Here is a 14,365-nt window from a genome sequence, read left to right as displayed (position 1 = left end):
TAACCGGGGGGTAACCTCCGCTACGGCTTGGCTCGGAAAAATTTGACGTTTTTAGTGTAAATTTTGGAAAAATTTGATGTTTTTCCGATTTCGTTACGGCTTATTTATAAAACGTTACGGCTTGGCGTGAATCCTAGATCCGCCACTGAGGTTATCTATACACACACACACACACACATATATATATATAACTCTTTATGAATGTATGTTATTAATTTCTAAGTAACTTTACCAAAATTTATAAGAAAAATCTTTATGAAAGCCAGGGAACAGATGCATAAAATTCAAAAACAATTTTCTTTTAATAATCTTATAGATTTGGCAAGCAGACCTTTTGAGAGTTATATGAGGTTCATGTTCATCATCATGTGTAATAAGACAAGAAAAGGTTCCTTTATACGAACCAATGTGGCCCGAAACGGTAAAGCTAGGGCACTGATTCCTAAAAAAAAATTTAACTAGGAGTCACACCCGAGTAAAAAGATGTCACCAGATCATGTGGACTACATATCTGGATTTGCTTCCTCTGGTATCACAGTCAACGTCACACTAGCGTTTTTGGCTCTTTTTACTACAACATTTATCGGTTTTCCAACTTTATCCCCCATAATCTCAATCACCTGTCGAAATCAACCGAACTTCAGTACTATTACAATAATAAAGTTTCTTGATCATATTTAATGTATCAAAGTAGTTACAAACACAGAAACAAGTTATACAAAAGTGTTTGCAAGTCAACCGACCCATTTTGACCTCCACATATAAACTGCGAACCCATTTTGACTCACGACCCCCCCCCCCTTTTCCCCTTTCCCACCTCCAGGGTTTATATAAAATAAATTAATTAATAAATGAATAAAACATTGTGTTACTCTAACCTATCTCTTTGTTATTTAATTTAATTTATTTTATATTTTATCAAAGCACACAGGTTTTTAAACACTTCGGAATGCTTTAAAAAGCACTTTTTTTCTATTTGTGGATCATGTATATACGAAAGTGGCTGGTGAGGTTACTTTGATAGGGAATAAGAGTTGTTAACAAGATATACTTTTGGTTACTTCATAATTATCCTAGAACAATGTTTGATTAATGTGTTTTCTAAACGTAAAAGTCAACTACTCGGGGTTTTTTATTTTGATCATGAAGTTAGAACCATACCTCTTTTATACTTCCAACAGGCTTCCCCTCAAATTCAACAACCACGTCCCCCGGATGAAACCCAGCCCGTTCAGCAGGGGATCCTGGGCTTACCTGAGTTCAGAAAAGTTAATCAGCTGTTAGTCCAAGTATGATATTCTTGAGAATGATAATAACATGTTATTCTATATAAGAAGAATGTGGCTTATTTGAAAGCAGAAGCAAGTTGGCAGGTAAATATATATTACCCTGACTCTTATTAATTACCCACCGTTGGGCCTTACTAGTCCATTATTAAAATAATTGTGTCACCTATTGGTTCTATACCTGTTTCATAACTAGAAAGTTTCTCCATATATAAATATATAGGGTGGGGTTCTAGAGTGAACACTGGTGTATTTGTGAACCGAGTAAACAAATCCTGACCATTGATTTACATCATCAAATCGTAAAATACACTAGTGTATTTTCATCATCAAATCATGGCCATTTGATTTACACTTGTGTATTGATAATCAAGGGCTAGGATTAGTTCACTGGTGTTCACAATCAAGGGGGTTGTTCACTAGTGAACCTAACCCTATATATATATATATCACTGTAATTGTAATCTGTGTGAGTCAGGTATTCATCCTGTAAATAAAATTCTCTAGCTTGGTCGTGGATGTAGATAATTAGATCGATCAAGTAAATCGCATTATATTTCTGTGTTCTGACTTGTGTATTATCCTGGGTTTTATCTCATTCTTTGATTGATCATAGCTCCCAACTACTCAGTGTTATGGGTTTTTGTTCATGTTAAAGAAATGGCAGAAGACATGAAAGTAAGGATGTACAAGTTTATTGGCCATGATTTCGGTTTCTGGAAGATGTAGACTGAAGATTATTTGTATCATGATAAATTGCATATTTGCATGGGATAATAAAAACCCGAGGATTGGGAATCATTGGATCGGCAGGCCCTTCTATGTTGTTCGATTGTCGGCGAAAAATGTTACGTCGTCAATGATAAGACAGCATATGGTTTGATCAAGGAGCTAATTATTAATATGTATGAAAAAAAAAAAAGACTACCTGTTTTTTTAATAGTGCAATTGGTAAAACACGAAGATGAGGGAAGGGGCTTTTGTTACAGTAATGTGATTGTCTAGATTGGTATCACTGACATTATGTTTAATGATGAGGTACAAGCCCAGAGTTAGCGTACTGGATTGAGATGAGGAAGGTTTTAAGTTAGCGTACTGGATTGAGATGTCTTGGATGGTTTATTGGGATCTGCCTTTAACTAGGAGGTTGTTAAGGTATGGAAGTCTAATTCAGTCAGCCCAGAGTTACTCATCAGGTCGCCTAGAACCATATAGTTGAAATTCTTTGGGTCGGCGCAAAGTTACCTTGGTCAGTGTGAAGATTATTGGGGAGGTGCAGATTAACCTTGGTGTGAACATTCCTGGTCAGTTTAATAAGACTCGACCCGTGACACTCAGATGTGGGCCGGCGGGGTGCAGCTCCTTCGATTGAGGGATCAGTCAGCATTACTTACACATACACCGATTGACATATTTATTACACAGATGACCTGGTTGTTAAGCCTCCTTGATTTTCGTTATGACAGTAGCGTCTAGCTTAAGATCCAAGTCACTTACACCAATCTGATTGACATATTAACTACACTGATGACCTGTCGCCTAGGTGCAAGGTGCTTAAAAAGTGCACGCCAGCAAAACTCATACATGTTCCAGGCCATTTTTAGCTTTTTAGGCTTTTTTAGCGGGTTAGACTACTTTAGGCTGATACCGAGCCATTTTTAGACGGTGCACACTGGTTTTAGCTGTTTCAGTCCAGTTTTCCCTGGTTCCTACTGATTATACCCTGGTTCCCTGTGCATGTGCGCACTCATAGCGATTTGGTCTCGCCTCGCCTCACCTGAGCGCGCCTTTGACTACTATGGTTATGACAGATTGACAGTAACGTCTAGCTTAAGATCCAAGTCACTGACTCTAATGCTCCTTGTAATTATAATCAGTACAGATCGAGTGTTCATCATATGAATAAAATTCTCTCTAGCTTGGTCGTGAACTTGGCCAACCAGATCGATCAGTGAACCACGTTAAATTTCTGTGTTCTTATGAGTTCTTGCACCTTAAGCTTCATCTTGTTCGTGCTTGTGTGTTATCCTAGGTTTCCCATCTATACTTGTCTACAACCTCCTAAATCACTTTTATTTAGAGTAAATTACACAAATTGTCCTTTATTTATATACTAAATTGCACTATTTATCCTTCGTCTTTAAAAATCACACAAAATGTCCTTTATTTTATAAATTTTGCATGCTCTTTGTCCTTTAAGCTAACTCATGTTAACTTTTCAGTTAACTTTAAGGTAAAAATACCATTTTGCCCAAAGGACATAATCTGAAGTTTATTTATAAAGAACATGATCTGTAATTTACTTAAGTTCTTTTATTGTATTTCTTTTCTTTTTATTTTATTAAATTTATCACTATTGTTTTATCAATTACTTTTTTTTAAATTGTAATTCATTAATTATTATTTTTATATAAAAACATACGATTTATAATTTATTTATTTTCATTTGTTTGATTGAATTATTTACTTTTTTTTATTTTATAAATAATATAAATTTTTATACTATGTTTTACATCTGGGTTTTAAAAAGCGTGCCTAGGCGCGAGGCGCACTAAGGCGCAGGTCTCAGAGCCTCATGGCACCCGAGGCACGCTTTTTCCACAAAGCGCAAGAAAAGCGCATTTTTTTGGGTTTTTGATGTCTGAGGCGCGCACCTTATGTATTTTGGGTGTTGTTATGTTGTTTTTATGCATGAAAGTGTTGGACAATAGGTTTTTTGGCTTGTACATATAGGTAAAAACATATATAAACCTTAGTTATAACTATATTTTGGATAAGGGATGCTAAAAACCTATGGGATATATATAAAAATTTATATAATCTTCTTGCGCCTCGGGTACGAAAAGCCCAACGCTTTTGCACTTTGCGCTTTGCGCCTCATTTTTAGACCTCGTCGCTTTTGTGCATCTCTCACTTTTTAAAACCAAGTTTTACATAAACCATTGGTGTTATCAAGTTATTTTTTATCACTTTCACAAATATTACGAACGAAAGTTGCACCAAAATATGGAGAAAACTAAGCATATCGGTCACATTACGACAGGTCGGTTCAAACTTTAAAGTTTAAACTACGATTTTCTATAAAATTTTGAAATTTTGTAATGACACTTTTATAATATCTCCGACGTACGCTCATCTCAAAATACAACATTGCGGCATATTTTTTTATCTATGTTTAAACTAACCCGTCGTAACGCGAGACCGGCGTGCTTATTTTTCTCCATATTTTATTGTAAATTCCGTTCAAATAATATATAATAAATGTAAAAGTGATAAAAAATATCTCAATCACACAACGGTTTATGTAAAAACATAATATAAAAAATTACATTACTTGTAAAATAAAAATAAAAAGTAAATAGTTTAATCAAACAAATGAAAGTAAATAAACTATAATCAAATATATATTTTATAAAAAAAATTGTTAATTGATGAATTAAGAAAATTTTAAAGCAATCAATAAAACAATAGTGCTAAATTTATTAAAATAAAAAGAAACAAAACAAAAAAAGAACTTAAGTAAATTACAGGTTATATCTTTTATAAATAAACTTCAAATTATGTCATTTGGGCAAATTGGTAATTTTACCTTAAAGTTAATTGAAAGCATAGTTGTCAAAAGCGAGCGCCTTGTGCGCCTAGGCGCAATTTCCAGGCGAGGCGCATCAATTGCTCTTTTCTCTAAGCCATGGTTCAGGCGTATTTCCGGCGAGATTCTCAGATTCCGGCGAGATTTTGGCGAAAGTTCTGCACATTCCGGCTAACTTCTGGTGGTGAAAGAAGTAGATTTACTCTGGTGGATAAATTATGTGATGTTACAGATTGCCGGGGCTAGAGTTGCATGTTTGTGAAGGAGATAGTGAGAGGAAGAAGAGATGGAACGGGGTAGACAGGAAAATAAAAAGGCAGACTTTTTAAATAGTATCAATTCATTTGTGTCTTGGTAAAAAGTAGCTGTGCGTTGTCTAATATGTGAACAGTGACTTATCAGTGACTGGGTTGCAGAAAGTGCAGAGATGGAGGTTTTCTATATTTGTTTTATCATCTTTTAAATGAATTGTGTTTAATTTTAAATGAATTTTGTCATAGGGTTTTTTTCAGGCATACTAGATTGCAAAATGAAGGCATATAATATATTATATATTTATACAAGTTAGTACACAACTACATCGGTTAAGAGTTTCTTTTACACTAATTATCTTAAAGGTTTTAAATTGTTAGATGCTAGTTTGATGATTTTAATATCTAATTATATCAGTTTTAAAAATATATTTGGAGATTAACAGTATCTATAAAACTAATACAATCATATACATTATATATATATATATATATATTCATTTAAGTGCGCTTTTTTTTTCTCAGGCCCGCGCTTTTTTTTGCGCTTTGCGCCTAGGCCCTAGGCGAGGCATATGCGCCTTGAGTGCGCCTAACGACTTTGATAACTATGATTGAAAGTTAACATTAGTTAGCTTAAAGGACAAAGAGCGTGCACAATTTACAAAATAAAGGACATTTTGCGTGATTTATAGAGACAAAGGATAAAGAGTGCAATTTAGTATATAAATAAAGGACAATTTGTGTAAGACAAAATTGCACAAATTAACCTTTATATTATACCTAAACTGCACTTCATACCTTTCACTATCAAAGTGGCCAAACCTAACATTTATGTTTATGTTTTACTACAGGGTCAACCTTTACCACTAACCTCATTTGTTTTCTTGGTTAAATTACCTCACATGCTTTGCATATGAGGGCTTTTTGGTCTTTTCAAATCCATATTTAATGCATGTAAGGGTATTATAGTCTTTTCCCCACCTTTTTAAAAAGCTGCACCATCTTCCCAAATAAACCCTCCTGCTGTCTCACTAAAACTGCAGAGATCCATCCTTTCTTGAGAGAGAAACACCACAAAACACCGAGAACCCTTCACCGGAGTAGAGATATATCAGACTTTATAAATCCCGGCACAGATGATAGAAGAGGATTTGATCGACAATATGAGGATGATGATTCGATCTTGGATCTAAAGGTTTGAAGTTCAAAATTCTTGTTATTATTCGATTCTGTTTGTAGATTTTGTTTAATTCTAGAGAGAAACACCAAATTTAAGCATTCATTGCTCTCGTTTAGCACCTGAACCGTACTCACCAGGAACCGGAGGCCGTCTGATGACCAGGCTTTATTGTTTAGAATGATTCGGAAGAGCAGCGCTTCGCAGATTAAAATTGTAGAATGTGGGTCAAGTCATGTTGTGTTTGATTTATTGATTCGAATATGTAGTAATTCTACATTGTAAAAATAGAGCTTGCAAGATCAATAAATAATGGGTAATTCGAATGTGTAGTGATGTTGCTTTGTAATCTTTTTTTTCTTTATTTTTGTTGCATTATTCAAACTTGAAAGTGTTTTGCTGAAGAAATTTGGATTTTAGCTGAAACAAAGGTCTCCATTCTTGTTTCATTGTATTTGTATCATTGTATGCATTCAGTCAACAGATATGGATTTGAAAAGACTAAAAGGCCCTCACATGCAAAGCATGTGAGGCAATTTAATCAAGAAAACAAATGAGGTTAGTGGTAAAGGTTGACCCTGTAGCAAAACATGAACATAAAGGTTGGGTTTGGCCGATTTCATAGTGAGAGGTATGAAGTGCAGTTTAGGTATAACATAAAGGTTGATTGTGCAATTTTATGTTTGCGTAATTTACTCCTTTTATTTAAAAAAATTGCATTGTTATTGACTTATTGTAATGATATAGTTTTCGGAATCGTAGTTATCATATTATCTGTCTACAAAATAAAAATCTAAGAACTTAAAAGGCAAGTATTTGAAGTCAACCCAGCCCGATCCATACCCTACTGCAATAAAATATAAATTTCAAATAAAAATAAAAAATTTAGACCGCAATATATCAGGCAGAGACAAAAAGAAGCATACCATAGGCACAAGAACACCTTTGGTAACATCAGGGAACATCACATCTTTTTCCTTAAGCTGAGCAACAATCATATCATTCAGATCAAGCATTTTCAGACCAAGCCAAGGTCTCACAACTCTCCTGAATAAAGATCCAGCAACCAAATTAAACTACTATCAATTAAGCGAAGAAAGTTATGTATTTTTTACCCCTTTGTTTTGAAATGCTCTATGATTTTGGAAACCGAATCGATTGGGACAGAAAAGCTCAATCCATCAGCTGCCAACACTTTCATGATGTTAACACCTATAACTTCTCCATCAATATTAACAAGTGGTCCACCAGAATTACCCTATACCAACAAGATCAAGAAAGATTCGATTCCAGTTACAAACGAAAAAAAAAAAAGAAAAAACTTACTAAACTGTTAATCAGCTTATAGAAACCAATACAAATTCACAGATTATATAATAATCTAAATTTTCAGTACCGCGTTGATGGCACAATCAGTCTGCAAATACTCTCTCCGCATTCCTCCGAGACCCAGATCACTACTCTTACGATCAACACAACTTAAAAAAAGAGAATATATTTGCACAAAAGTGTCAGTTTAGTAATCTTTCCACTATCTTATACACTAGAGGTGGTGGATTGGGTAATGGTTCACAACAAGCTGGGAATGAAACAGGTACATTTTTACCACCGATCAAAAGGGGTCAGATCGGGTTGACCCACAAATACAGATTGCCATTACAAACTTCTAACATAAATATTGTTACATATGTTTACAAAAACAATCATTACAACGAGTATCTAACATCTGAACAAAACGACTTAGAAAGTTGTAAGCATTAACGATAGACTTTAGGTGAATTTCAACCCGTTCGACCCGGACCCCTTTAAGGTTTGAGATGTAACACAACCCAGCAAGTAAACGTCTCGTAATTGCCACTTATATTATCCACCACTAAAAAGACTAACATAGATTATTATTATAATACACTTAGGATGATGCCTAATTTCTCGCTTACCTTACAATGCCAGCTGTAATTGTGTTTTGAAGGGAAAGGGGACATCCAAGGGCTACAACCCAATCACCAGGACGCAGTGAACTTGAAGACCCGAGCTTTGCAGTAGGGAGAGGAGTTTTAGAATTTATTTTGACGATAGCTATATCAGAATGCAAATCTGCATTTACCACTGTACCTTCGAAACTACGCCCATCTTGTAATGTCACATCAACCTGCAACAGATAATGCAGTGACAGTCAAACTTTGGACAAAAAGTGTTTCGAGTCAACCATGTTTCAACCTGTAACAAAAGTTACCAGTTTTAACCTATCTAATGTAAGAATTAGTTAAATAAGTAGTGAAGACTATGGTGTTACCTTTCCTTTGGATGAAGATGTAAAGCCTTGAAAATCAACCACCACGTGTGCACATGTCAATATGGTACCATCACCATCTATTATGGTTCCAGATCCAATGCTCTTTCCCACGGTCATTCCATGGAAACCTTCAAACAACTATCAATCATTTTCCAAATGAAAGGTTTAATCTAAGTAGGATCTATGATCCAGTGTAAGTGTTTTGTAGCTTTTTATCAGTTTTTGAGTAAATATGATAATTTCGCCCAAAAACAACAAGGTCGACACATCCTTCAATTTGCATTTTATATTGTTACAAAACAAACCTTTGGGAACTGAAAGATTGACAACAGCAGGACCAACTCTAGCAGCAGCATTGGCAATTGTATCCCGCCCCAAACACCCACAGCAGGGTTTTGGGGATTCTTTATTTACATCAGCTTCAGACGCTGAGCTAACGCTAGAAAAAGATAAAGGAGCGTTTACTGCAAGAAATCCATGAAACTGATCAAAAGGTTGATGACATAAAAAATAACAGAAAATAATAACAATAGTTGAGAAAATGAATATAATTACAGACCATATCTTGAAGGAGCTAAGGAAGGAAACAGAGAGTTGGGAGAAAATGTGTAATGCGGTAGTGCCTGAATGGAAACTCTTGAGGACCAATCTACGGTAAGTGCATGGAAACGTCAGATGTACATAAATGCAAGGTGATTAAAAACATGTATAACAGTTAAAAGAAGGAAGATCAAAAAAATTTATGTGTTGCTTCTAACGAAGGGTAATTGACAATGTGTGAAATAAGCACTAACCAATAATCTGTTCAGTAGTTGACCCCACTAAAAGAGTAAAAGCTAAATTCATCATACTTGCAATAAAAGGTGAATCACTCTTGCAGTCTTTCTCATAAAATCAAAGCAATGACAAACACTAGACCACATGTTCCATCACAAAAATACCTTTCTGAATTTCTAGCAATGATGGAAACTAAATCACTTTTATTTCCTGACAAAGTTGTTCTGCTCAAATATTTGGTCCGAAGTATGTGGCATGCCGTCTTCTACAACTTTTGAGGTTTTGAGATCATTCTATTAGTATTAACCTATTTGAAGTAAATTGTTTTGTATATAGATAGCTTAAATCGACTTTCTCGTTCGCACCATATAATAATAAAGTAATAATGTACAGAAGATGTTAAAATGAGAAGAAAAAAAAAAAAAAAAACTAATGATTTTAAGAGAAGCAAATGTAAAGAAGATCTCCTGCCACTCTAGATATAGGTAAGCTGTGATCCCAAATCCAGTTTTATTCTTTTATAAATCAAAGCAATAATACTAAATTCTATCTATATGGTTAGATTTGTTAACTTAAAATTAAGTAATCAACAGTAATATGAATCTAAAGTGTACTGAAGAGTGAATACATTATAATAATCGCAATGCCATTGATAGTCGACAAGATACAATTCAATCCACACCAATCAAGATCGCTAAAAACTACCAGTCACATAGTTGTCGATAGCGAATAGCGACAAGGCATGGCTGACGGCAATTTTATAAATAGCGATTACACTAGAAAAAGAATTTTGAAAATTTTTATATGTATATTACATCAAAATACCCTTGTATATATGCTATTTTACATGTATATTTAACAAAAACCTATAAATCTAGCTATTTTATAGCTATAACCCTTTATAACATTAAAAAAATAAAAAAAAAATTTTAAAAAATAATAACTGTCGCTAAAATCGCTATTCATCGCCATGACCAACTTAGCGACACATAGTCGCATCGCCATAAAGCGCGCTATAGCGACCGCTATGGTCGCTATTAACAACTATGACCAGTCACATCCTTAGCTAGGTGGTCGAAAGCTCTAGGCGCATTCAAGGCACTAAGGGTGTTTTAGAATGGTTTAGGGCTAGTTTAGATTGTTAGGCTGGTTCCAGGGCATTTCTGACCAGAATTGGGCTGAAATCTGGCTGGATTGCCGTGATGCACGCAAAGCGGTATGGCTGCTCCTGCACCTTTGACTACCTTGATCCTTGGTTATATGAAGCGTGAAGTGCACCAAGGCAATAGGGTCCCCAAAGCTGAGGCGCAAGGCACAAAGCGCACGCATTCCTATATGTACAACTAAAAAGCTAAATGTACAACATCCTAACGCCCAAAATATCCCCGTTTACAAGAGGCGCACCTCATGACTGAACCTCAGTTCGTTTTTTCCAGTACCTCAAATGAACCTCTGTACACCCATCGCCTGAAACCGTCAGACGCACAGGGGATTGCGCCTGAGTGTGTCTAGCTTTTCAATGCTTAAACCTAATCATACTCCATCCATTCAACAATCAGAGTCCAAAATCCAAATTGGGAGACAGATAATTCCAAACAGGCATAACAATATCTCAATCAGTATACCTAGATCTAACATAGATAATTGATAAAAAGAACTAAGAAAATTAACTCCAACTAAAGAAACAGTGCAGTAATAAACCTAAAATTTTGATTATGTATAGAATTATCGAGCCACTGACCAGAACCAAGTCCATAGGCGACCCCTGAACCCGCAGCAGCCAATGCTACTAAACGGATGAACGACTTATCTTTAAACAATGAAGAATTTCTCTGCAAAATGATGAACAATGAACGTAATTAACACGATTGGTACCAAATGGTGCAAGTCATCAAATACCTCCAACCAAAAATTATAGAAGTAGGTGATATGATCTTACCAAAATACGCCTCATGATTAGGATACAGGATTTGCGTCTCGGATGTTCGAGTGTAGAACCCTAACTACAAAAACCCTCAGGCAGTCAGGCTGTGCTGTTCTATATGAACGTGAGCGAGAAGAAAAGCAGGAAATAGAAGATGCTCAGATTCAGTCCCTAAAGTTTTATGTTTTTAACTTGGCCCCATGAGTTTTTCATTTGCGTAATTGACAGAGAAACAAATGCATCGGGTCCGTTCTTAACTTGACGTTCGTCAAAGACATTGAACAGTGGTTTTTTATCTATCACATGCATGTCACGTGGCTTCAAAGTTTAGCTTTTTTAGTGTTTCCTGTGAAACCATACCGCCGGCTGCCACTTAACAGTCGTTGTGTCACCACAAGAGCAAAACTCTCTGTCATAACACACGGTGGAACGAAAACCTGGTTGGGCTCAGGAATCGAACTGACGACCTCACACAAGGCCTAGTCCAAATCCTTCATTGCATGTACCCACCCCAATATGACACAAATGGAATTGAACTTGAGTCTATGTTGAGAAAACTCAAAATTCCTAGCACTAGGCCACAGGTTGGGGGATTTCACGTGGTTTTTTCTAAAAGAGTTTTTGTCATTTTAATGTTTGGTTCAATTAATTTCACTTAAAAACATTGGAATTTAAAGTCATGCGTAATGAGCGTTATAGGGGTGTGAAAGGGTTTGATAATGCCCCACACCATTTCCCATGGGAATGAAAAACGATGGGCATTTCTACAATAATGTCCGATGAGAAGGAAACAAAGTCAAATTTTTTTAACTTACTAGAACACACAGTCGGCCTATTTCATTCATAATACACAAAGTTCAAGTTTGACTTGTAGCTACTGTATAACAAGTCTAGTCAATCAAATATGTGAATATAACTTATCCATACAATCCAGTATGTCACTTAAGCTACAAGTATTTGCACAAATAGAAGCTGAAATAATACATTAGGTTAACGATTCAAGCCTTGTCAAAGATGAACAAAATTGATATAATTTAAGCCGTTCAAAAAGAAAGGTGTAACTATAAAACACTTATCATTAATAAATTAAAGTTGATATTGTTAGATTACTAATCATCATCTCTTATATTGACATGTCAATTAGTAACATTTATGTCAATTAAAATAAGCTTGAAAATCTAGAAATCGTTATAAAGGGGATATCCATTCATCATATCAAGACTACGAAATAGTTACATTGCCAAAAGAGGGTTATGCTTCGACACAGCTGTAATCACAGACATGTATCTAAGCCTTTTTAGGCGACTTTTTAGATTTGGGGGTCTTCTCAGCCTCAGCAGCAGAAGAAGACTTCTTGGGCAAAAGAACCGGATTGATATTGGGCAACACACCTCCACTGGCAATGGTAACACCAGCAAGCAATTTCCCCAATTCCTCATCGTTCCTAACAGCCAATAGCAAGTGTCTAGGGTTTATCCTTGTCTTCTTGTTATCTCTCGCTGCGTTTCCAGCCAACTCCAAAACCTAAAATTCAATTCAAAACACAAATCAATCGTTGATTCACAGATCTGAAACTGGAATAAAACAATTCAAATTCATACCTCAGCAGCTAGGTATTCTAGAACAGCAGCAAGGTAGATCGGAGCTCCGGATCCGGTTCGTTGAGCATATCGGCCTTTTTTCAAAAACCTAGCGATTCTTCCGACGGGGAACTGGAGACCGGCTTTGACGGACTTTGTGACAGACTTCTTCCTCTCTCCGGCGCCTTTTCTTCCTCCGGCGGCTTTCGTTGCTTTTCCTGACTCCATTGATTGAAGTTTGAGTTTGAGTTTGAGTTTGAGTTAGTGTGGTGGTGAAAAAATAGAGGGGAAATAGGGTTTATATAGTGGACGCAGATTGCTTGTTTGAATTTTGAGATTGAATGATCTGACGGTAGGAAGGTATTCCATGCTGGCAATCCGTGGCCAGAGCCTTTCCCGTTCACCCACGCATATAAAATTCCAAGTGTGTTATATTCATGTAAAGGTTAATGACAAAAGTTGTGACCATTATTTATAAAGTTAAATGTCATTTTAGTGGGTCATTTAAGCAGTTTAGTTCAAAGGTTTGAAACGTTGTTATTTTATTCTATTAAATTAATTTCATCTATTTTTTCTGTTAACTAGAATGGCAGTTCGATCATTTTGTATGGCTGAATTATTCTTCTAGTTAACGAAATTACATATAAAATGATCAAATTACCCTTCTAGTTAACGAAAAAATAGATGGAGTTAACTCAGTAAGCTAAAATGGCAACGTTTAAAACTATCTGGACTAAAATGGTAACGTTTCAAACCTTTGAACTGAACTGTCAAAATGACTCAAACCATAGAGACTAAAATAACATTTAACACTTATTTATAAAAGAAACTAGTGAGGAATGAGAGTAATCTTGTTCATTGATAATACTACCATCACATATATTATACAACTAGTAGTGTATCCGTCTCCCCTAAGACAGCTTTCTAAAATTCACATCATTTAGATTAGGTGTACATTCAAGATTACGATAACGTCTTATCCAACTAGGATGAGTAGGTGCAAAAACGAGTTAATTTCCGTACATGTTAACTCAAGTTTTGTTATTTAGTTGGCGATGTTTAACATAAAGTTTCGGTTTCACCGATCATGTCATTCGGGTTTCATGCCTCTACACGAGCAACCTGAAGTCTGCAATCTTTAAGGTCCGATTCTTGTCCGAAAGCATATATCTTGTCTTCACGTCACATCTTTGTGAACAATCTTCTTTGTATGTACATAATTCGAACCACAAACTTTTATAATTATATGTAAATAGTCAAGTTAATTATGAAAATATTAATATTTTTAAGATTTGTATAAACATATTGTAGCAATGCACCCTTTAGCAAGATCAAGTGAGTTAATTATTTTGGTGATCCCTTGAGGTAGTTGTGCCTGTGTTGGCATTGCCAGTATCTATTTTTAACCATGTGTCGTTACCCATGACTATGTGAGCATCCAATGTCCCACAAACCATTTGGATGCAAAGTGTAGCTTTCCATCGTATT

General features: G+C 35.5%; 2 protein-coding genes across 2 annotated transcripts; both read right to left on the bottom strand.

Annotated features, from left to right (window-relative positions):
- Window positions 1-278: 278 nt before the first annotated feature.
- LOC110890458 (putative protease Do-like 14) lies at window positions 279-11,452 on the bottom strand. Its single transcript, XM_022138065.2, has 11 exons — window positions 11,313-11,452; window positions 11,115-11,205; window positions 9,156-9,245; window positions 8,902-9,060; window positions 8,597-8,724; window positions 8,241-8,452; window positions 7,700-7,781; window positions 7,419-7,561; window positions 7,230-7,350; window positions 1,162-1,254; window positions 279-620 (listed from the first exon to the last, which is right to left on the bottom strand). Exons 1-11 carry the CDS (start codon window positions 11,325-11,327, stop codon window positions 504-506), a joined length of 1,251 nt encoding a protein of 416 aa, XP_021993757.1. The 5' UTR covers window positions 11,328-11,452; the 3' UTR covers window positions 279-503.
- A 1,010-nt stretch (window positions 11,453-12,462) lies between these two features.
- On the bottom strand, window positions 12,463-13,160 carry LOC110890460 (histone H2A.1). The gene is made up of 2 exons (XM_022138066.2): window positions 12,899-13,160; window positions 12,463-12,821 (listed from the first exon to the last, which is right to left on the bottom strand). The coding sequence occupies exons 1-2, from the start codon at window positions 13,103-13,105 to the stop codon at window positions 12,585-12,587; spliced, it is 444 nt and encodes a 147-aa protein (XP_021993758.1). The 5' UTR covers window positions 13,106-13,160; the 3' UTR covers window positions 12,463-12,584.
- Window positions 13,161-14,365: the final 1,205 nt, after the last annotated feature.

The sequence above is a fragment of the Helianthus annuus genome, chromosome 11 (genome assembly GCF_002127325.2).
Source record: "Helianthus annuus cultivar XRQ/B chromosome 11, HanXRQr2.0-SUNRISE, whole genome shotgun sequence".
NCBI lineage: Eukaryota > Viridiplantae > Streptophyta > Magnoliopsida > Asterales > Asteraceae > Helianthus > Helianthus annuus.
This window is presented reverse-complemented; position numbering and strand designations above follow the sequence as displayed.